The sequence below is a fragment of the Pleurodeles waltl genome, chromosome 8 (assembly GCF_031143425.1).
Source record: "Pleurodeles waltl isolate 20211129_DDA chromosome 8, aPleWal1.hap1.20221129, whole genome shotgun sequence".
NCBI lineage: Eukaryota > Metazoa > Chordata > Amphibia > Caudata > Salamandridae > Pleurodeles > Pleurodeles waltl.
Window position 1 is genome coordinate 773,697,670 of NC_090447.1, and position 21,554 is coordinate 773,719,223.

The following is a 21,554-nucleotide window of genomic DNA, read 5'->3' on the forward strand; positions in this document are numbered from 1 at the left end:
CCAATACGGCAAATAATAAAAGAAGGAACATGCCTGTTAAGTAATTTAACAGTAAGTTGTAATGGTAATTTTACTCATAACATTTAGCCTTTTGTTAAAAAAAATCTGATTTCATTTTGATACATTTTATGTCTTGACACCTCATGCTGCACAGATTCCTTCAGTGTTGGTCATCCTTTGTCATATACCTTCTGTCTCAGTTTCAGAAGAGAATATGCCAGTTAGTTTCAAAGCCCAATTTAAGCACCTGTGTAATGCACAATTCTTCTCTACAGTGATAACAATTTATGATGTACTCCGCTGACTACTGTTTTCTAAAACAGTGTTGTGTAGTGCAAGTTTGCGACGATAGTACCAGTTTTCCCCTAGTCACGGACTCCAGACCCAAACCTGCACAAAAGCATAACTACCTTCATCAAGACACACATGAAGGAGGGCTGGTGTTCTTTTTAACCCGTACTTGAGTTTGAACATTTAGAGAATGCCACCTTCTCACTGGAAACCCAATGTCTGGTCTTCGACGCACTCAGCCTTAACTTAGTTTGGGGCAATAGCGATGACGAAGACACACAATTATTTTTACATAATCCTTTCTCGCATCAATTCATCAGTATTAAAAAGCCGAGCCAAATATCATAGGCTATATTATAGAGCATTGATCTCTGACTTTCTGCATCTTTATGGATCTGGGTTGGCCAATACATGTGCTCTCCCTCTTAGCATTAATTCTTTTATCAGGACAAGATGGACGTTTCAACTGTTCGGGATCTGTAAGTCTAACAATTTTAGTATGTTTAGTCATTTGTTTGTATAGTGGAAAAGTGACGTGAGTAATGCTACTTTGATTGACATGCTGTACATACTGAGGTAATCTAAGATCAGATAAACACCCCAATGAGAAATATTAAAGCAGTTGTTCCCAATCCGTTTTTGAGCATGGACATAATTTCCTACCCTAAAGTGCTTTCTAGAATAGTACGAATGCCCTGAAGTCCTACGTGTACACTTCTTGATTCTACCAATTTGATTTAACACTACTTCGATGGGATGAGCATCTCCCACTCCAGAACTGTTCTGCGAATGGGGTACGACAAAAAGCCGAAGTGTCCTACTCTGGGAATAAACAGTTGTGACATGCAACTCAAACATTAACTGTTAAGTTCTTCTTACTCGTTTTCCCTCTAAAATGCAAGAAAAGTGAGACTTGAGCCGTACGAAGTTCATGCTTGTTTAAAAAATTGTAAGGTTGGCTTCTGTCTTCCGACCAGCAAGGACTTCACGGAATCAGTGGTGTTCTCAGCAGTAACTAGCCCTTAGTAATGGAGGATTTGAGGTTAAACAAACTGCTTCAACTCAGAACCTGTCGTTTTCAAGGGCAGCTTAATAGGACTTCCGGTTGTAAGCTAACTTGGTAATAGAAAACGTGTTGTGTGTGTGCCATACAGTTGACCTTTTGGTCTTAAGGCCGCTCTAAAAATCTACACAAAGTTACTGGCTTTGGTGGCAACCTCCCTCAGTAAGAGCCCATGTATTTTTGTTCTTAAACTATTGTCGGTAAAGGCACTTCGCCACTACTGGTGGACCATTTGGTTCATACTTTGACCTTTTTACATCGCTTGAGTTTCTCCAAAATCCAGCAGAAGTCCCACCGCACCCTAAATCAGAGAGTGCTTCTTTTTGATTCCCTGGACACTACTTGTCTCAGGGCTTTTCCTCTATCACAGAAGAGCTCTGACATTTAGGATATAATTCCTATATTTTGGACTCTGGTGCCGGTTCTGTTTCTGAAGGGTCGCCACCTTTTTAGGCTTGATGGATCATGCATCTTTCTACTATCTCAATCTTGGTGTCACTTAAGTGCCTTCCAATGATTACTCAGACAGTGGGTCTAGCATTAGGGTAATCTCTCAGCTCACATGGGGAATCTTGAGCTCTGGTCTTTCAAATCTTGATTAGGAGCGGAGTCCCTTAAACTGTCTTGCCCCTTCTGTCCTCTGCAGTCGTAGCGCACCATTGTTATGGATATTTTGACAAATTAGATCTTTTGTAGCAGACTGATCACGTTTTTGCTGCAATCTTTGCACACTTCACTTGCCCATGGAGATTTGGTTTTCCGGAATAGGCTTAAAATTGTTATGGCTTTCCTCATGGCATCACTTTTTTAACTGATGCACGAATGTTCCATCTTGACTCCCAAGACTGTCTTTTTGGTAGTGATTCCTTAAGCCTAAAACGCCAGATAGTTTGGTCTGGCAGCATGTTACTCACACAAGCTGGTCTTGCTTACTTGGCTCTCCTTTATACCGTAGATGGTGTTCCCCACCCTCCCCCCAGGAGGCCAGTTTGTCACTTTCATATCCTTCTGAATCCCGTCCTCATCCTTCTAAGGAGGACCGGCTGCACAGACTGCACCCTAACCGAGTTGCCTCTGATTACATAGATTGGATGATAGCAGAACAGGATGGCCTGCTGTTTGGTTATTTTTCTCAGTAAAAGAGAGGCAAAGAAGTGGGCAACCATACTATTTAACATTGGGATACTGAAAGTAAATCATTTATTTTTAATGCTTTTGTAAATGGTCATCGCAAGAGATTTCAATTGAAGAAAAGTAGTGGTTTAAGGATAGCCGCTTCAAAGACAATAAAGCATTCCTTCATCTTCGATGCCTGTTTCACAACTCAGCCAAAAGTTATTTTCAAAAAGGATGTTTTATTGAGAACCATAAGAAGCTAAGTTTAACTAAACATCAATTGCAGCTGTTATCCCCTCATTAGTATTTTGGGATACGACCATGCTGGAGTTTCTTGATACAAACATTTAAGAGATATTTTATCTGCTGCCAATTTTTCAGCTGCGAAGGACGCGGTACGTGGTATCGAAGACAGGAAGAAATGTAGGAAGTGTGGCTATAAATGGGAGTCTTTGATCAATTGTGTTCTTGAAAGATATCTATCACAGAGTGCAGGAAATATTTGAGGAATCATTTCTGATCACTAGGGCTACTTTCCATGAAGAACTTGCACGAAGCCCAGATGCAGATAAATCTCCCTCTAATTGGGGGGTTAATAACGTTTTGTATATAGTCTGTATGTGCCTATGGCTGGACAAATGGCTCAGTAAGAGTATTCTAGGTCTGGCCATGTAGCAATTGATTTATAAGGTATTGGACAAGTATATTGGGGTTTGTCATGATGAAGGTTAATCTAAAAAAAATAAAAGTCTGATTCATCCTGTTTGTTTTTTGTCTTATGGTTTTAACTGAGTGCTATTTTTTGTTACCTTATTTATGGATATCGTAACTTTTTTTTTTTGTTTTTTAACCTTTTATTTATATTTCTTAAAAATATCAAGCACAAGTTAACAATCGATTCACCCACCAACATTTTGCTTTTTGCCTGAACTTTAAGAGACAGTGATCACAAACTTTGTAGTTCTTGCGTATGCATAAACATTAACTTACATGTGACTGCTTTTTTGATGCCACAGTACAACTGTTTGAGCAGGATTCTTCAGCTTAATTGCCTTTTTTTGTAGGTAACCCGTGTGGTGGTAGCATCACGCAACTATGCAGACTTTGCAAGTGAAGCCACGTTCGACATTAAGGTAAGATTAGTGAACACTGAGTGAGTAAGTAGCAATGTGATGGTGCATTGCAGTGTGTCTTGGGAAGACTATTGGCAAAACTGACAATCACACCTTAAAACATAAACTTCAATTAACTGTTTTTTTTACGGACTAGCTTCATTACATAGTTATGGAAATATTCCAGTCTGATTCCATTTGTTGAGCTATTTAAATATAGTGACACCTGTGGAATAGGGGATACCTCACTAAAGTAAAAATACAGGCATTATTTGCAGAGGGAAACAAAAAATATAGATCTTTTGCAAACATCTGATGGTTACCTGGTTGGCTCTAAAGTCTGCAGGCTCAAGTGATGTTTATGGTTTGTTGTATAGTTCTGAAACCTAGGAACTTGTTGATAATGGTAGACTTTTGTATGGAGAGCACTACAAATCCAGGCATAAAATAAGCCATGTCCCATAAGTTATCTTAAGGGCATTTCAAGGCATATTGATTCTGTCGTCATTCCTGCCTTCTGGACTTGCTGTTGCCAGGTCTGTCGATTGGGGAAAACTACTACTTTGTGGTCAAGTTACTACTGTTAACCAAAATCAGTCCATCTGTCCTCTAAGGCCCATTGGTCTGCATTTATCTTCTTGGGTCAGTTGAGTACCTTTTGTGGCTTGTCCTTAATTACCAAACTGCCGCTGGGATGGAGTGATGATGGAGAGAAAGAAGTTGGAAGACTATGGCAGGGGTGTGCATTCCTTCTGGGATAGAGTGACAGTTTGTATCACTGGGTGCAAAAGAATGCTGATGTTTCTTTGAGGAGGTGAAATCGTATTAAAAGAAGGGGGCAAAGGTACCATCTCACTGATGCCCAAGATACACTACCAAGGAGACGTTTATCTTTGTATAGCAGAAAAACCCTTGGTCAGTGTTTCATAGCTTAGTTCTTTGGAGACGTTTCTAGGATGGATCTGGTTGTTAAGTTTACTATTGAATGCTTGTTTCTCGCTCCTATTACAGAGAAAAAAAAGTGTTTTTTCCCCTGCAATTATGAATTGAAAACTAAATCTATGCGTTTTCCACGTGCATCAGTAACACACCAAAATAAAATGTAGTGCAAGTTGTCACTATATTCGTTGCTGCACATACTGTCCTCAACTGTGCTCCTATTTTGCGCAGTATTTGCTGCATTTGCTCTTTAGCCAGATACTGTCACGGTAAGCTATAGTCTGATATCTTGTGGTATCTTGATTCTGCACTTTCTAAGCCTCTCAAACACACTGTAAACAAAGCCTTATAACAGTATTGTTCTAAAATGATACCTACACAATAAAAGTTGAATTGATGACTCATCTGTAACTTCTTTCGCATGCTTTTCTGAAAGTTCTTTATAGTGCCTTCCTCCATCAAACAGTCATAGCAAGTGGCAAGGCAGTCCAAATAGTCAAAAGAAATATGTGACCGTTTTCAGAAATAATCATCGTTCATCGTTACACTTAGCTTGCCAACCAACAAGTGTTTTGTAAAATACTATTTACCAATAAGTTGTATATTGACCCAATCAAAAGCACTTGAATTAAATGTTTTTTTCATACAACAATACGTAATGTGTGTGTGTGTGTATGTGTGTGTGTGTGTGTGTATATATATATATATATATATATATATATATAATAAAGTCAGTAATCATGAATGAATTGAAGGAGGAGTAAAAACGTATTTAAACAGTAGTGGGCGTGTGTCCTGTAATTACCGGCCTCTGAAGAAGGTACTTCGTCGAAACGCGTCATGCTGGGGTGAGGAAGTGGAAATCCAAGAGTGCCCCTGGCTCTGTAGTGGAGCTGCTTGGTTTGGACATTAATTACGTGCAGTGCTGCTTGCACGAAGGAGGCACCCACCTGATAGAGTTCGGTAACAATGAGCAGCATTTGTGTGAATGTACTTTTGTTTGCTACCTGAACCGCATTGTCCCCTTTTCAAACACATGCCTGCTGCGGAGACAGGACTTGATTTACATGAAGTGGCGCAGATTACAATAATCGGCGTTTCCAGGCTGTGTGAGGAGTCTCGGGGTGAGATGGGGCAAAGTGAAATGGATCATTAGAACTACTGATGAAGGGACACATGCACGTTTTGAAATTTGAGTAAGAAAGAGATGGAGGCTGGGAATGCACTTGCCATTACAGTACAGCTAAGCGCCCAAAACCAAAATGTTCTTGGTATTACTATCCACTGAGAGAAAATATGATTGGGACTGTGTAAAAACAATTAAGAAAAATCAGAGTGGTAGCATATCCGGCTTGGTGCATTATGGGAAATGAAGTCTGTAATCATTAATTAATTGAAGGAGGAGTAAAAACGTACTTAAACACTAGTGGGCGTGTGTCCTGTAATTACTGGCATCTGAAGAAGGTACTTTGCCAAAATGCGTCATGCTGGGGTGAGGAGGTGGAATCCAAGCGTGCCCATGGCTCTGTAGTGGAGCTGCTTGGTTTGGAGATACATATATATATGTAGTCCTAAGACATGTGGATGAATACGAAATATATACATATAATACATTGAATTTTAGGTGAAGGTATTCCTATCAATTGATATATTCTACTGTGAAATAGTAGCCCTCACCCCCTGTGAGCGCCACTTTTCACCACCTATGTATGAGATACTCCACTAGGAAAAGCAATTTCAGTGGCACTGACCTGGACACTACACCTAATTTAAATGTAGGTGTAACGTCCAATAATTCAACCTTGGTTTTCTGTTGAAGTGCTAGTAAACTCCTAAGTCCAAGTAGAATACCTGCTTTACTTGACGCTCAGTAACCAGGCAGACTTAAATTGTAAGGTAGTCTTTTCCACCAGAGCTCTAAGAAGACTTTGTTTAGCAGGGAAAGAGTTGGGATTTTGTTTTTAATTTTGATATGGGTATAACTTCTAACTTGGCTATATTTTCCTTTTTAACTTCCATTATCAGATGAATTGCACCACAAGTATGGAGCCACTGAAACAGTACATCTGTTTTGGATTGCTTTCTGGTGAAAACCATTGTTGAAGTTAATTAGAATGGATGAATGTTGCATCCTGTAACTTTTTGAATATTACAAAAACATCTGATCGCAAGACTGACATATGATAGAAAAACATAAGCGCAAACTGAAGCGAGGATTCAAATAAAGCAGTTGGAAACGACTGATGAAATATACTCTACGCCTCTCTTCATGCAAAAATATTGTAGTCATAGTCTCAAAACAATGACTATACATTACTGAACTTTAGTAGGAGTGAAATCATCCTAAGGTGAACAGTAACCCAGTGGCTCTAATAAAAAGGCAGAAGGTTAGAAGAACAGAATCGCTATAACTCTGAAACCAAAATATCGAAAAGTTATTTTATGGAATGAAAAAATGCAGTTTGGGGTCAAGGCTGCTCCAGAAAAAAAACATTGAAAAGATGAACAAATATCCAAAATTTATTTTGTACATAGTAGTCACTGTAAAGAAAAATAATGACAAAACTACACAACACATCCCCAGCCTTGCAGTCTGTTTTACAACAGCTTTACTTTGCAGCTCGAGAAGCAGGTGTACCATTGGGGGGGCATACAATATAACTCTGCTGGTGGGACACAATCAAGAGTATGTAAAAAAGGCAATGAAACAAAAAACCTATGAATGATAAACAAGAAAGCTCTCTCCAACCATGCAACAGATAAGAGGCATTTGGAGGCAAACCAGGAAGTATGTTTTCAGTCATAATTCATTTAGCTGTTTACTATCAAAATAATATCAGGATTAATTTAAAACATTGATTTGACAGAACAAAAAGTCGGGGTTTTGGCAAAATGATTTAATTGCAGATCTTTGGATGTCTAAATTGTGAATACTTGACAATCTTTGCTTCTATCTTAGTATGACCATCATTTGGGTTTGTGGAGTATTGAACCACTTGCTGCAGAAGGATAAATACAAGCTATTTTCCTTTTCCCGCTTAACAATTTAATCAAGATGTTCTAAACATTGTCAAGCTTTTGAGTGGTATGAGGTCCCTGAGGTGCTACTGCGAGATCCTGCATTGTTTTGATAACCAAGGTTGAACGTGACCTAAACACTAGAGAGACGTGAGGCATCTGTAACAATGATTAATTGTGTCTGTTGTATGATTTTTGTGCCTGGTATTGTTTTTCTAAGAATATTGAGTTGTGGATACCTATTGTTAGATGACCGTCTTGGGACTTTGAAACCAACGTCTCAAGGCTATAACAAAGGCACACAGTAATGGCAGCAGCATTTTTCAGTAATGTTAATAAACCTGTCTTCATAATGCGATTGTTTAAATCTTTTATTGCAGAAAGTTGACATTCACCGCCTGGAAGAAGGTCCTCCAGTGCAAGCTGTCCTGACTAGGGAGGAGGGCCTACAGTACTACAAGACAATGCAAACAATTCGTCGAATGGAGCTAAAATCAGACCAGCTGTACAAGCAGAAGATTATTCGTGGTTTCTGCCACTTGTATGATGGTCAGGTTTGTACCAGTTCAGGAAAACATGGCTCATTCACAAACACATCTGAATAACTACTTTGGGTTGCATGTCTTTTTCTGCAGTCAAATCCAACTGCGAACTCTTGATAGCCTAAGTTAGGCTTTGATTCTAGGTGATATAGAAGTGTTCAGTATGGGCCAATTAATTTTGATCTAGTCATCTTGCATGTCGGGATACTAAACGTTAATCCTTGTATAAAAATGAAAGGTATGAAAAACAGAGCATGGACCTTTTTGACAAAATGGTCAAAACATCACAAGGGTGTAGGCTGCATGGTGCATGTTCTTCAGAAGCGATTAAAATGCTACTGAATATCAAATAACAAAAATAAGATATTGCTGTGTGAAGACAGTACTTTTCGAAGGCAAGCAGTGTTCAGACAGAGCCCAAATTCAGTGTTTCAATATAAATGTCCCAACTGCTTCCAAGTTTCTTCATGGAATTTCGCCTTAGATCCTCAGCGTTCATATTTAGAGGAAGCTAAATCCACGAATGGCATTCTTCAGGCTGTCGTAGCTAGCTCCCCGTCAGAAACATGTTTATCTTCATACACAAGGACTACGATGTCTTCTTAGCTCAACATTTAGTTTGATATGTGTGTTTCCTCCAAATATTGATGAAATTGAAGTTTGTGCGACCACACCCCCACTCTTATTGACCACATGTACAGATATGATTGTACTTAGTAATGCTGGTTCCAAGAGAACTGCCAATATATTACGCTTTAAAGAGCAGTAAAGGAGAAAAATCATACAGTTTCTGTGTTATGCCAAAACAAATTGTCAAAACCCTGCTTATTTACAAAAAAACAACTATCCACAGTGTACTAGAAATCGAAGATTGCTCAGATAATCATCAGGTCCTCTTCAACGCCACATGATCTCTGCATATTGTATCACATGGTGTGAGTAAGTAGGAGATCAACATTGTTCTCTGGTGTACATGAGAGGCTGTGAGCTTTATATAGATGTCTAATATGCTCATTTGTTATAGGTGTTTTAATTTTGCTAAAGTGAACAAGAAAATTTTGGCACAGTTGGATATTTCAAGAGAGTTTGTAGATTGGGGGATGCGGAAGGCGTGACAAAACAGACTCCCTGGTTTAATATCACAGACTGTTGTTGAATTTGGGTGTCAGTTGAACTTAAAGGTTTCAAACCTGTTTTTTTGTGAGAAAGTGGAGTTAAATAGAGAACCACTTTGTGTAAACTTTGCCAGCAGGACAAACCCCTTCAGCCCAATTGGAAAATGTATTAAGACAGAATACCTAGCGTGTTAAAATGATACCAAGTATGACAGATGTGAATAGCATTTGATGCGTTACCTGGGGGTGGTGCCTTCTGCTTGCAAGTCTTGACCCAGCACATTTCTTAACTCGAAAATGTCTCCCATTTATAAAACATTGGAGGGATGTACCCAATTTATTGATAAGAGAGCTATCTCTCCAAATAATATTTTAGAGGTAACTTTACTTCCATTACGTACAGAGAGAGATTGTGCCTGTGCAAGGGGATGCTATTTTTTTTTTTTGCACATGCTGCTTTTGGTATGGACTTGTAGCACTGTAAAATATATTTGGAGGTATAGATCCTGTTGGTAGTGGTGTAGATGGCACTGTGGGTAGTGTTTGATCTCCAGGGAGTAAAGAAAAGTGGTGCAGGTTATACAATATGTAGGAGCCGTAGGTCAGGATGTATGATACACGTGGCGGTGCACGGAATAAAGTTCAAGTACTAGTGTAGTAAGTTGTAGAGCGGATATGCTGTAAGTAATAGTGTTCTTGATTTATGCCAATCACCGTGTCCCCTATAGGCAGCCCACTGTTCGTTTCCAATTGTAAGTGGGTGCTGTCTTACTGTAAGAAGTCACCAGTAACTTGTGGCTCATCCTGAAGACAACCATGGTTCCAATATTTGTCTGCAGTAACTTTAGCGATTATGAAAACGGGAGTAAAATGGCTTTAAGAGATTAAGATCTTATGTTTTTCTGGGCTAGCATGTTTGAGCAAAGGTGAGATCTGAATTGGTGCAGAAGAAGATTGTGGATGTCTTAAGTTAGCTAAACTCGCATGCAGTGTTTACTAAAATACCTCTTTGGGCTCTCTGTGACATTGCACAGTCTGCTCTGCATAGTCCCTCTGCATATTGTCTGTTGACGTCATAGCTTCGATTCCTTTTCTTTGAGAGGAGACTTTAAAAGTAGCATTTCCACGGGGCACTGGATAAAGTTCTTCTACAGACATAGTCTGTTGCAACAAAAACACTTGATTACTGAGTATGCTTAACTGACCGAAATATGAATGTTATTTGTGTTACTGACTTTACACTGAAGCTTTCAGTTATTTCAAACTTAAATGTATTTCTTATAGGAAGCATGCTGTGTTGGACTCGAGGCTGCAATCAAACCAACAGACCATTTGATAACAGCCTACCGTGCTCACGGATATACGTACACTCGTGGGGTACCAGTCAAAGAAATTCTAGCAGAGCTTACAGGTTTGTGACAATGGAAGGGGGCTGAGAACTGTATGACATGCTTAACATGGAAATATTTATATAAGTTTACTGTTCGAGTTTTAGGGAATTTCTCTGATATCAGTTCTACATTGAACCACATTAAGCCATTGAAATTGTAGGCAGTGCCGGTGGTGTGAGCTGATGGGAAAGACCTACAGACAGACTTGCATTAGTAGTTTTGCAGGACCCGACTCTTTTCAGAATCAGTCACTTCTATAGGGTGCAGTCCGCTACTCTGTGAGTCACATAGGTCTTCTTCTTTTGACATGACCAGCATCAAAGCGGTTTCCCAGGCTTTCTCGAATTAGACCCAGTCTGACTGGAGTTAGGGTTTTGTGGTCTGTGCGGTTGTTCTTGGGTGATGACAATACCTGAACAACATACTGGCTGACGTAGCCCATACTTATTGTCAGTACTTAAATTGTGAAAAAAATATCTGTCGATGACCTCCAAGGAAGGCACTGTCCCACTTCCCTTCTGTTTCCCACCTCGCACACCTCCATTGTACATTTTCCCAGCTTTTTCTTGGTGAGGAACGTCCACTGCAGTACCAATGGAGCCAGTAGTTGAACACTATTGTTGGAGGACCGTGTACAGGACAGTAGTGGAGCAGTCATGAGGAAGTGTGCCGCACTAGGAGGTTCTCCACAGACAGTTTTGTGCTTCCAAGCGTGCCTCTGCCAAGAGTCATTTCAGTGAAGAGGCAAGTAGGCAGCATAGTGAGGTCAGGAACATGATAATGCACTTCATGACCTACTCTGCCACCTATTAAACATGGCCTGCCCTGATCCATTACATTTGCTGTGAATCTTTTGACCAATGACAGAATTTCTATGTCTGGGCATGGATCGGCTAAATTGTTAGGCAGGTAGCAAGCACAATGGAGCATATGTTTTTTTCTGTTTCACCAGGCCCACAGCCCATGAGATCACATACAGAGTTCTGGTTAGCAGAAAAGTGTAGGTGATGCTCACCTACTCAAATTTGGCACTCCTTATCCTCCTCTTGTGGCCAAGCCTGAGCAATAAGAGTGGTTTCATTGTTATTTTTAAATAGATTTTTATTAAAGGTTTTTAAGAGATGGCACAGTTCAGTGGTATATATCGTACAGGGAATATCACTAAAAGGAAGTAAGTTCCTTGAAAACAGGTGCAGCTGATGTCCTTGCCATTTTTACCTTGACCAGTGTTTTTTTCCCTTTGATTTTTAATTTTGCCAACTGTTTGAGGGGTTGCAGATTAAGTGAATAAAAGATGCCTTTTAAGTCAGCCCTGAGTGGAAAGACCCCCTGACTTCTGCAACCTGTGTTCTGAAGGCTTTCACTGCATTACCCCACTTGACCAAGCCCAGGGTGGAATCAGATGAAAGGTAGTATTTTGGGGTGCTCCGATCCACACAAAGAAACTGCCTACAGCCTCTTTGTGAAAACTGAAGCTTAAAGGATCCACAGTCTCTTCATGAGTGTGTATGTTTTATTAAAGATAATGTTTGCAACCGATAACCTCTAGCTGTTACTGATTACAAGCATCTATGCTATAATTAAATATGTTTGCGACCAATAACATGCAGCTATAGCTGATGTGACTCTTTACAAACAGTGTGCATGCATTATGGCAAAGAATTGCGTGGCCTAAGTTATGGGTATCTGTCAAAATATACTGATGGAGTTCACAAGATGGAGGTGTTGCTTACAGAGTACAACCTCATTTAACCTTTCTCTTTGGTGATGCTAAACTGGAGAGAAAACACAAGGTTTATTGAGAGAAAAGGCCGGAGTGGGGTCTGACTGAGCTCTTCACATAGGTGAAGGCTATTGCTATCCCAAACATTTGTGTAGGGGGTGGAGGGCAACTGACCCAGATTGACTGAATTTTATAAAACAACAAACCACAAGTGCCTTCAGGTTTATAAAGTTAACAAAAACTCATCAGCATAGTACTTGTTCTTCTGATGCACACATTTTACTGTAATTTCTGGATTTTGTTACTGTAACACAACATGGAAAGGTTCATATGGTGGTGGTGGGGGGTGGTCAAGCAATATGTGGATAGATCAAGTTCCCAGATAGTGTTTTGTAGGTGTTGAGCTCCTGCAATTTTTAATCAGTTCTAACAATTTTCATACACATTTCTTCTACCAGAGTCCACTCGGCAACATCTTTAACTCCGTGCTCTAGTGTTGGTTTCTTAAGTGTTAACCAGTTTATTGGATTACATCTCATACGTCTCTTAGCTAGTAATAGGGTGAATTGTACAATTTCCCCTTGGTTTTATTCTTCATGTTAGTTGCATCTGTGTTCAGGAAGCATCTGAAATGTGGTTATCTGACATCTCTGAATTGTGAAGATAAATGTATCCTGATTGGCATTGGTCCGCTGCCTACTGCCATTGTTTGCCCATATAGATAAGAACTTCCCTGCAGTTCACGGAACTGCTACTGAAGTTGGACCTACCGGACGTCAGTGTTTCTGAACTGCATTCATGTATGGAGCCTGCTTCTGCCAACTTCATTCTGACTAGAACAAAACCAGCTAAAGCTCCATTTGACTGATCTTCTACTGCTTGTGCCTTGTGTAGAAGCCCCGAGCCAGACCAAAAGATTCCTGCATCTACTGAGAGCCTGAAGTAAACCTTAGTTTGATATACCCCACAGCAGGAGATGAAGGCAGGCTGAGGTGTATTAGCCTTGATGACAACAGTTGTTCTTAAACATCCTCTGCTCCTCACACCCCACACCAGTGACTGAGAATAGCTTCCCAAAAGATTGGCCATGCAACTATATCTGGGATAACAGTAATTTAGCCCAGCGAACAGACTACTCTTTGCTCCACCTTTTTTATTTTTTATCAGGTTCATCATTGCTCGCTTGTCTTTGTTGATCAAAGTGTTCCAGCTCCCAGTTGCCTTGCCATATAGCTGTATCCATGGACCTTAGTGTTTCTTGTGACCCCCTCTGAGCCGTGTGAGCTCTTCAGATGGTGCTCCTGTGTGCCTTTTGCTACTCCAAGGTTGGCATACCACCGAGTATGTGTACAACCTCAGGCATACTGTCCACTTGCCTCGCAGGTGAATATGTTCCTCTTGCTGGCTTAGGTTTGTATTTCCATTTTGTCTTCTACTTGCATATTCTCCTGTGTTAACCCCGTGCTTCACGATCATTAGAGCCTTAGGGTAGTTCATGAAAATGATAGTTGTTTGCCAGTGGCCTCGCCTTTCGTGTAGTATTTTTGATTCTATTGTATTGTTTACCACTTTCACTTTGGAGAACCCGGACTCATTGTATTATATTCTGGGACACCGGCATATTGCTTAGTATTATTGTGTATTGTGCATTACACTTTACATTTTCTGCCAGCCTATAGATACTGTTATGTTAATGTAGGAGCTGCTGCCAAAACCCGGAGAGCATGGAAATACCTGGGATTGGAGAACACTAGCCCCCTTTGGTCCTGTACCTATGACCCTTCTCAATGAGTTTCCTTCAAAGCAGTAATCCAGAGATTAGTTTTGATCACAAAGTTGCCTTTAAACCCCCAGATGAATAATCTTGGTACCTTTTTATTTGCTATCACTAAAACCCCTCAGGAAAATGATTGTTTTTGCTGACTCTAACATGTATTAAAACATTAAAACCATCGCTCTAGCCCCATGGTTTATGGCAACACAATTTATCTGTACTTTTCTAAATATGTGTTCCAGGCCATACAGATGATCTAAAATATGGCATCACACGCTGTATTCAGTATCCCTGCAAGATATCCTCTGAGCGCTAGCAAAGGCTACATTGTTCCTCAGTGCACAAACATGCAGTTTTGAAGTCCTATGTGTTTGTCACAAAGCACTCTTGGTCGCCTGCACTGCTTTTCATCGCTCAGTGATGGATACCTCCTTGTACTCTCAGACCTGTGTCAGCTGTTGTGTGGTGATTTCAGTGCTCCAGGTTCAGTAGATCTTTCTCCTACCAGACAGCAACATACTGCAGCCCTCTTCCTCTTTTCGTCGTAAAACAATAATAAATCAAATTCTTTTGCAGCTCTCATAAGATTTGACTCTCCTCTTGTTTAACCCTATACTGAGACTGTTTTTTTCTTATCCTAGCATCCGTGGTGCTGGAATACCTCGTTCAAGTCACTCTTTCGTACTCCATAAGTGCTAATCAATTGAGCTCCATTTACACAGAGTTGTTGACTGGAAATTTGCACTTCATTGTTGCTTGGAGTACTGTATTGTGCTGGGCTCCCACTCACTCCACATGTAATATCTTGAGTTGCACACTAAAGTGATTGGCTCACATCTACTAAGGAAGTCAAGATTGGTTAAGTGATTCCCAGTTTCTGTTGCTAACTGTGTGAATTGGGTACCGATTGCTAAGGGCCATGAGTGTTCTTTCACTTACAGAGGACTGTAAACCCTTGCAATTATTCTCACTTCCAGGAACTCCCCCTCACAATTACTGGCACAAGAACATTTTCACTAAATCAAACTGCTCCTATATAACTCCACATCTTTTCTCCTCCGCACAAATAATCATGATAACTGAAGGTTAATCATCTAATCTCAGCATTCATAAAATTTGCAGATTACAGAACGTCTTGAACAGGCCATCCCTCTCTCTCTTTCTCTCTCTCGGCCACCCCTCTCACTCAACAGGCAAGTGCATCACAGACGCCAGTACTCAAAACAGCTATGTATTGACTAGTGTAAGACAATTATTCACATGAATAAGCCTGTATCTCAAAGCTTCACAAAGCAAGACAGACAAAGATTTACATATAGTGTGGCACTGTTTTCCAAGTCTTTTGAAAAATGCACTGTTTCAAGTAAACTTCAAAGGTGAGCCACTCCGTAGTCTAGATGGACAAAAGACACCTCCACCAGTAACGACCCTTTGGTGTTCTGTTTTCTTCCCATAGAATGCCAGCAACAATTCAGCCACAGAGACAGTGATGCAGTCTACTAATTGCATTTTTTGTCACCCTTCAGAGATGGCGAGACCAAAGCCCTTCTAGGACATACCACCTCTGTGGTTGCTGGGCAAAGATATAAGCATATTTTTCAGTGCTCCAAGAACCTCCTTCCTAAATGAGGACAACTTACAGCATCACCACAAGTTATGTATTGTATCCACAACACCTCTAGTAGTTGGAGCTTACTGATGGGCACATACCTTTATAGTCTGGATGGAGTATTAAAGAACGTATTCACTCTGCACATTTCTCATGTTCCTATACATCACCCCACAACGCTTCCAACTCTGGTTCTTGAATTACCGCCATATCATAAAAATCTGAATTGACACCCTGAGTACTTGGATTAGTGGCAGTACATTGTTCAAGTCTATTTACCCCCCTGTCTAATCTCTGGAAGAAGGACCCAGTGAGTAATGTGAATATGGTGCATTTTGTCCCACCCCGGAATCTCATTTACGTCTGATGAAGGCTTTTTCCTACCCTTTTATCACTGTCCCCTCCGTCCGGCTCTCTACCAGCTCACCAGCAATCTAAGATCCCAGAGGTAGTTGCTGGACTAAATAATTTCCTTAAATGTATGGCAATGTAAGAGTTTGCACCTCTTAGGCACCTTGGTGCCTCTCCAGACAAGGTGAGGCAAAATCAAACCATGTTGTTTCTGTCTTTAGGCATGCTGCCCTGCTGTGTGGCCTCAGACCGGTTTAGTCTGACTGATAGTTGACGGGTGACTCCTTTCTGAGAGGCTATCTCATAGTGGAATATTGGTCACAAGCAGGAAAAGGGTGAGGGATTATAGGGCTTTCAGATCATCTAATTTGGAGGAGGGAGACCGGAGTGGTGCACATACTGGTTTGCATGTTCCAAAGGACAGGGTCTCCTCTGCACAGTGGCTTCGACCAAAATATGCAACGTAGACCTCGATAGTTCAATGAACGCCTACACACACAGACACACAGACACAGACACAGACAGACACTTACTCTTACTTCAGGCATCCCTATGTCATAGACATGACAAAGGCAAAGGGCCCTGCTTAGGGTGGGACTAACCAAAACAATGCACCAGGTATACTGCTAGACTGCTCTCCCTTCCCCAACAGGTGTCCAGTAGAAAGGCCTGTGACTTTGACTAGAATTCACATGGACACCTCTGTCAGTCTCTCACAACAATAGGTGGGATAGAATTAGCCAGTCTCACAAACAGACGTGTGCTTTGGGAATCAACTCTACAGAGCCCATGTCTGCAGTCTCAGCAAGTAAAACTGGAGAAACTATATTGGGCTTGCATGATTTTCAAGCTATCAGGTGTAAGTTTGGGACATACAGTCTTGCACCGAATCGTACAAAGATAGGGCAGCATCGCTTCACAAAACTGTATCAGCAAGTAAAAGGAATTCAATTTTTTTTTGTTGTCTAAAAACCATGTTTGCACATAGCATAACCTGACTGATACGTTCATATGTTTTCCATTGGCCAAACGAAAGTCCAATATTTCTGAACTGTATATTTCTGCTGTTGGGGTTTTCGAGCGACACCCTTTAGCTATATGATAAGAATTAAAAAGACCTATGTGTCAACCAGCTTAAGCACTGTAGTTTCCACATTGTTGAATATTTAGGAGTTCTTGCTCGTCCAGGCTTTTTTTCTTTTTTTTGTTCTTTTTTTTTTTTTTTTTACATAGTAGACATTGATTGAGCACTGCCTTGACACGTGGTCCAACTCGAAATAATGTTTACATTTGTCATAAGCACATTGAGACATTATTGGCTCTACAATCCAATGGAGGTACAATTATCTAAAACATACATAAAAGATCTTGATTTTTGGAGGAATCCATTTTTTTTTGTAAAGAATTGATTTCTTACCTTCCCAGAGTATATGTTCTGACACTTTGAAGGAATAGTTTTTCTTTTTTTTGTTTATAAAAATAAATAAAAATCATCTTTATTAAAGTTTTTAATATTTTACTTAATCAAAAAACAAACTTGTCGAAGGGCATACCCAGCAGGAATTGAATCAGACTCAATGATTCATCCCAAATACATCATCAGACTTAAAAATCCAATAAACAAATATTTTGCAAAAAACATTTTAGTCTCTGTTGCAGCTCCTCCCATGAAGAAAACAGGGCTCGTCGGCGAGCGTGAACTCAGTCTGACAGATGTCTCCAATTCTTCTCCCCTTTCAACCTGGCCTTCCTTCCGTTATGCTCATAAAACGCAAATTCCAGTTGAAAAATGAACAACAGCTCTTGTCATTGCCGAAAAGAAGGGGGGCTGAGGGCCCAGCCAAGCTGAAGTGATGCACATTCGATATACTGCCATGGCCATATAAAATCCCCGGCTCTATCCATACCTGCCTCCAATATCCCAGAAAGCATAATTTCTTTTGTCAGAACGAGGTTGATGCTGAGGATTTCCCCCAGAAATCTAGAAACCTCAGAGCTAAAAACATCTAGCTGAGAACATGAACAAAACATGTGGATCACATCTGCTTCCAAAGCTTGACACCGTTGACAATCTACACCCTCCGTACCACCCACAGTTGGCTATCTTAGATGGGGTGAAGTATAAATCAAATACTGCTTTATATTGCTGAACCTGCAGACTCGAGGATCGGAGTAAAGAAGAATTTAGTTCCACAGGCTCGTAAAAGCTGAAGTCCCCGGAATCAAGTCTCTGCTGCCATTCAGTATTATGTTTCTCTATTTAATTCGGGGTGTCAGAACTCAAGCTTGCATACAACTAATTGTACACTCCACATGACCTAATAACATATCTAACAAGGGTGCCCTGGAAAATCCAGCAGTGCCCCCGACTTTCCATGCAGAAAATCTCGAACTTGTAAAAATGTGAAGAAATCCCTAGGGCTAATGTCAAATCCGGCCCAAAGCTCCTCAAATGATGTCAAATAAGGCCCTTGAAAAAAATCCCCATTTTGGCAAGCGCGTGCCTCTCCCACCTTAACAAACGGGGATCATGCCAGAAAGTTGCACACATTTTGTAAAGAGATATACCAATCGAGCTTACCTAGCCTGGTAGTTTTCTGCCAGCCAGCCCAGTTCTTGAACGCTGCAGTTAACGTTTTAAACCACACTTTTTGTAATAACTGAGTTCAGACATTTTTAACAGGCAGCCCTTAGCATCCTCTCCAGTTAGAAGCTCATAAATGTGTGGTACATACGGCCTGGACCCATATCCCCCTCCGCACTCTACCAGCAGATGCATATATTGGAAGGCGGCAGCAAGTTGATACAGCTTGAGATTAGGGGGGAGGCCCAGCCCACTCTCTCTGTCTGGGTAGAGACAAATACCTGTTCGGCCTACCTAATTTACCATAAGCCCAGAAAAACCTAGAGATCATTGCATCAATTAACTTAAACCAGGAGTTTTCAAACTCAACGGAATTGAGCAGAAAAGCTACAGAACCTTGAGTAAAAATAGCATTTTAACTATGTTACATTGACTCACAATTGACAGGTGCAGATTATTCCATCTCCCAAAGTCTTAGCTTTCCCAATAATCGGGTAAACATTAAACTTAACTATCTGATCCAGATTTGCACTATTATTGACATCTAAATAAACTGCGTGTTCAACCACCCGCAGATCCCGGTTTTCAGTTTGACTATTCATTACCAATTGCATTTGGTTTCTATTCAACAGATAGCTCGGCAGCATACCAAACTTAGCCGATTGCTCCTCAATATTACACAACACCACACCTGGATTTGCAGTTACCACTCCTATATTGTCTGCGTAAGCTGAGATTTTTGTGCCCCACCCTAGTAATCTAACTAGCATATAAAGCAGAATCCGTTTCAAGCATATAGACAAATGCGTCAGTACAGAGCGCAAAAAGAAGGGGAGAGCAAGGACAACCTTGCCTGGTCCGCCTCTCAATATGGATTACCCTGGATTTACTCCCCATTGTTCGCAAATGAGCCACAGGTCTGTGGTATAATACTTGAATTGCCATGATAAAGCGCCCGCCCAGGCCAAACAAGTCCATGACTTTCCAAAGATAATCCCAGGCAACCCTGTCAAATGCTTTTTCAGCATCTAATAGAGGCACGCCACAGGCTCACATGCTTCTTTCATTGCATCAAAAAGAGCAAATTCCTGCTGAATATGGTCAGTGGTTCCCCTCCCAGGGATAAAACCATGCTGCTTTATAGAGAACAGTTTAGAAATAATACGGCCCAACCAACCAGCCAATATTTTTTTTTAAATAGAGCTTTGTGTTGCTGTTTGTTAAAGTTATTGGCCCATAAGAGCCGGGATCACACAGTACCTTCCCTTTCTTTAAAAAGGCAAACCTATGCGCAGTACCCCAGGACCCAGGGAGCTTTTGACCTTTCTTCACTTAAAGAAAGAGCTCATGCATATCAGGCAATAGCGCCATAAAAAATACTTTATACATTTCTATAGGAATTTGAACGGTCCCTACCACTTTCCCAGAGGGGAGTCCTTGAAGTGCTGCTTGTGTCTTGTGATGAAAAATCTGCCCACACGAAATCCTGGTCCTAGAATGAGGTTCAGAGATTGCTGCAAGTTTTCTTACCCTGCAGGGAGTTGGGCTTTGTATTACTTCTCATAATACCATCTAAAAACTTCTTGTATATCTGCTGGATATGAAACTCAAACTGCTTGATCATTTTTAATTTCGCTAATGATATCCTGCCTCTTGGAAATGGGATCTTCAGTTGGCAGTGAGTTTGCATCCTAAGTAGGGACCCTCACTCTAGTCAGGGTGAGTTAGATAGACAGCTCAAATAACCCCTTCTTACTCGCTTGGTAGCTTGGCACCAGAATCGGGCTTATCTTATAGGCAATGTGTAAAGTATTTGCACAAACACATACAATAACACAGTGAAAACACCGCAAAAGGGATCCACACCAGTTTAGAAAAAATACCAAATAGCAAAATTAAACAAGACTAAAATGAAAAAAAAAAACAACATACACAAGCAAAGATATTAATTTTTAAAGTTAAAAGACTCTTAGTTCATAGAAATCAATGGATGCGTTGTTTTAGCACAAAGTACTTGGTATGTGTAAAAAATAAAGCCGCATGGGCGAGCGTGCTTCGGAAAAGCAAGTGATGCGTCGATTCCTTACTTCGCAGGTGAGGCTGTGCGTTGATTCTTTTCCAGCCGAGTAAGCGAAGTGTTGATTTCCAGACGAGCATCCTCGGGTCTGTGCAGTGATGTTGAAGATTTTGGCACCCAGGGACGCCACAAGAAAAATCCGGATGCACGGCAGCGATGCATCTGCGCTGGGCTGGCGATGCGTTGTTTTTACTGGTGCTGCGTCGATGTGTTTTTTTTTTATTTATTTTTTTTTTTTTTTTTTAGCCACAGTGCAGGCACTGCGTCGATTTTTATGCTGCTCAGGTCCGATGTGTTGATTTTCACTCTGGTTCTGAAAGCTTCTCCTTCCAGGGGCCCAGGGACTGAATGTGTCACTTCTTGGCAAGTCAGGTGGGTCTCGGCAAGAGAGCCCAGGTGCTGGCAGAGCTCAGTCCAAGCCCTTGGGGAATCTTCACAAGCAGGATACGCAGCAAAGTCCATTCTTTGTTCTCGCTAAGGCAGAAGCAGCAACTGCAGGCCAACCCAACAAAGCACACACAGCAGAGGGGCAGTACTCCTCCTCACAGCTCTTTTCCTTGGCAGTGGTTCCGCTTGATCCAGAAGTGTTCTAAAATTGTGGGGTCAGCAGTCCAATACTTATACTCATTTCTGCCTTTGAAGTCGGCAAACCTCAAATAAAGTCTTTGTAGTGCACAAGACCCTATCTCTTCCTTGTCCAGCCTCAGCCACATTCTAGGGGGTTGGAGACTGTATTGGTGAGGTGAGGCGCAGCCCTTTCAAGTGCAGGTGTCAGCTCCTCCCTCCCACCCTAGCCCAGGAAGACTCATTGGGATATGCAGGACACCTCAGCTCCCTTTGTGTCACTGT

General features: G+C 41.0%; 1 protein-coding gene across 2 annotated transcripts in view; it reads left to right on the plus strand.

The window, feature by feature from the left end:
• The window catches only part of LOC138250295 (pyruvate dehydrogenase E1 component subunit alpha, mitochondrial), a 105,157-nt gene that overhangs the window by 14,902 nt on the left and 68,701 nt on the right, over positions 1–21,554 (plus strand). For both annotated transcript variants that reach the window (XM_069205025.1, XM_069205026.1), the window contains 3 exons: positions 3,535–3,603; positions 7,920–8,093; positions 10,481–10,607. In XM_069205025.1, coding sequence (XP_069061126.1) covers positions 3,535–3,603; positions 7,920–8,093; positions 10,481–10,607 — 370 coding nt within the window. The remainder of the gene's footprint in view (positions 1–3,534; positions 3,604–7,919; positions 8,094–10,480; positions 10,608–21,554) is intronic.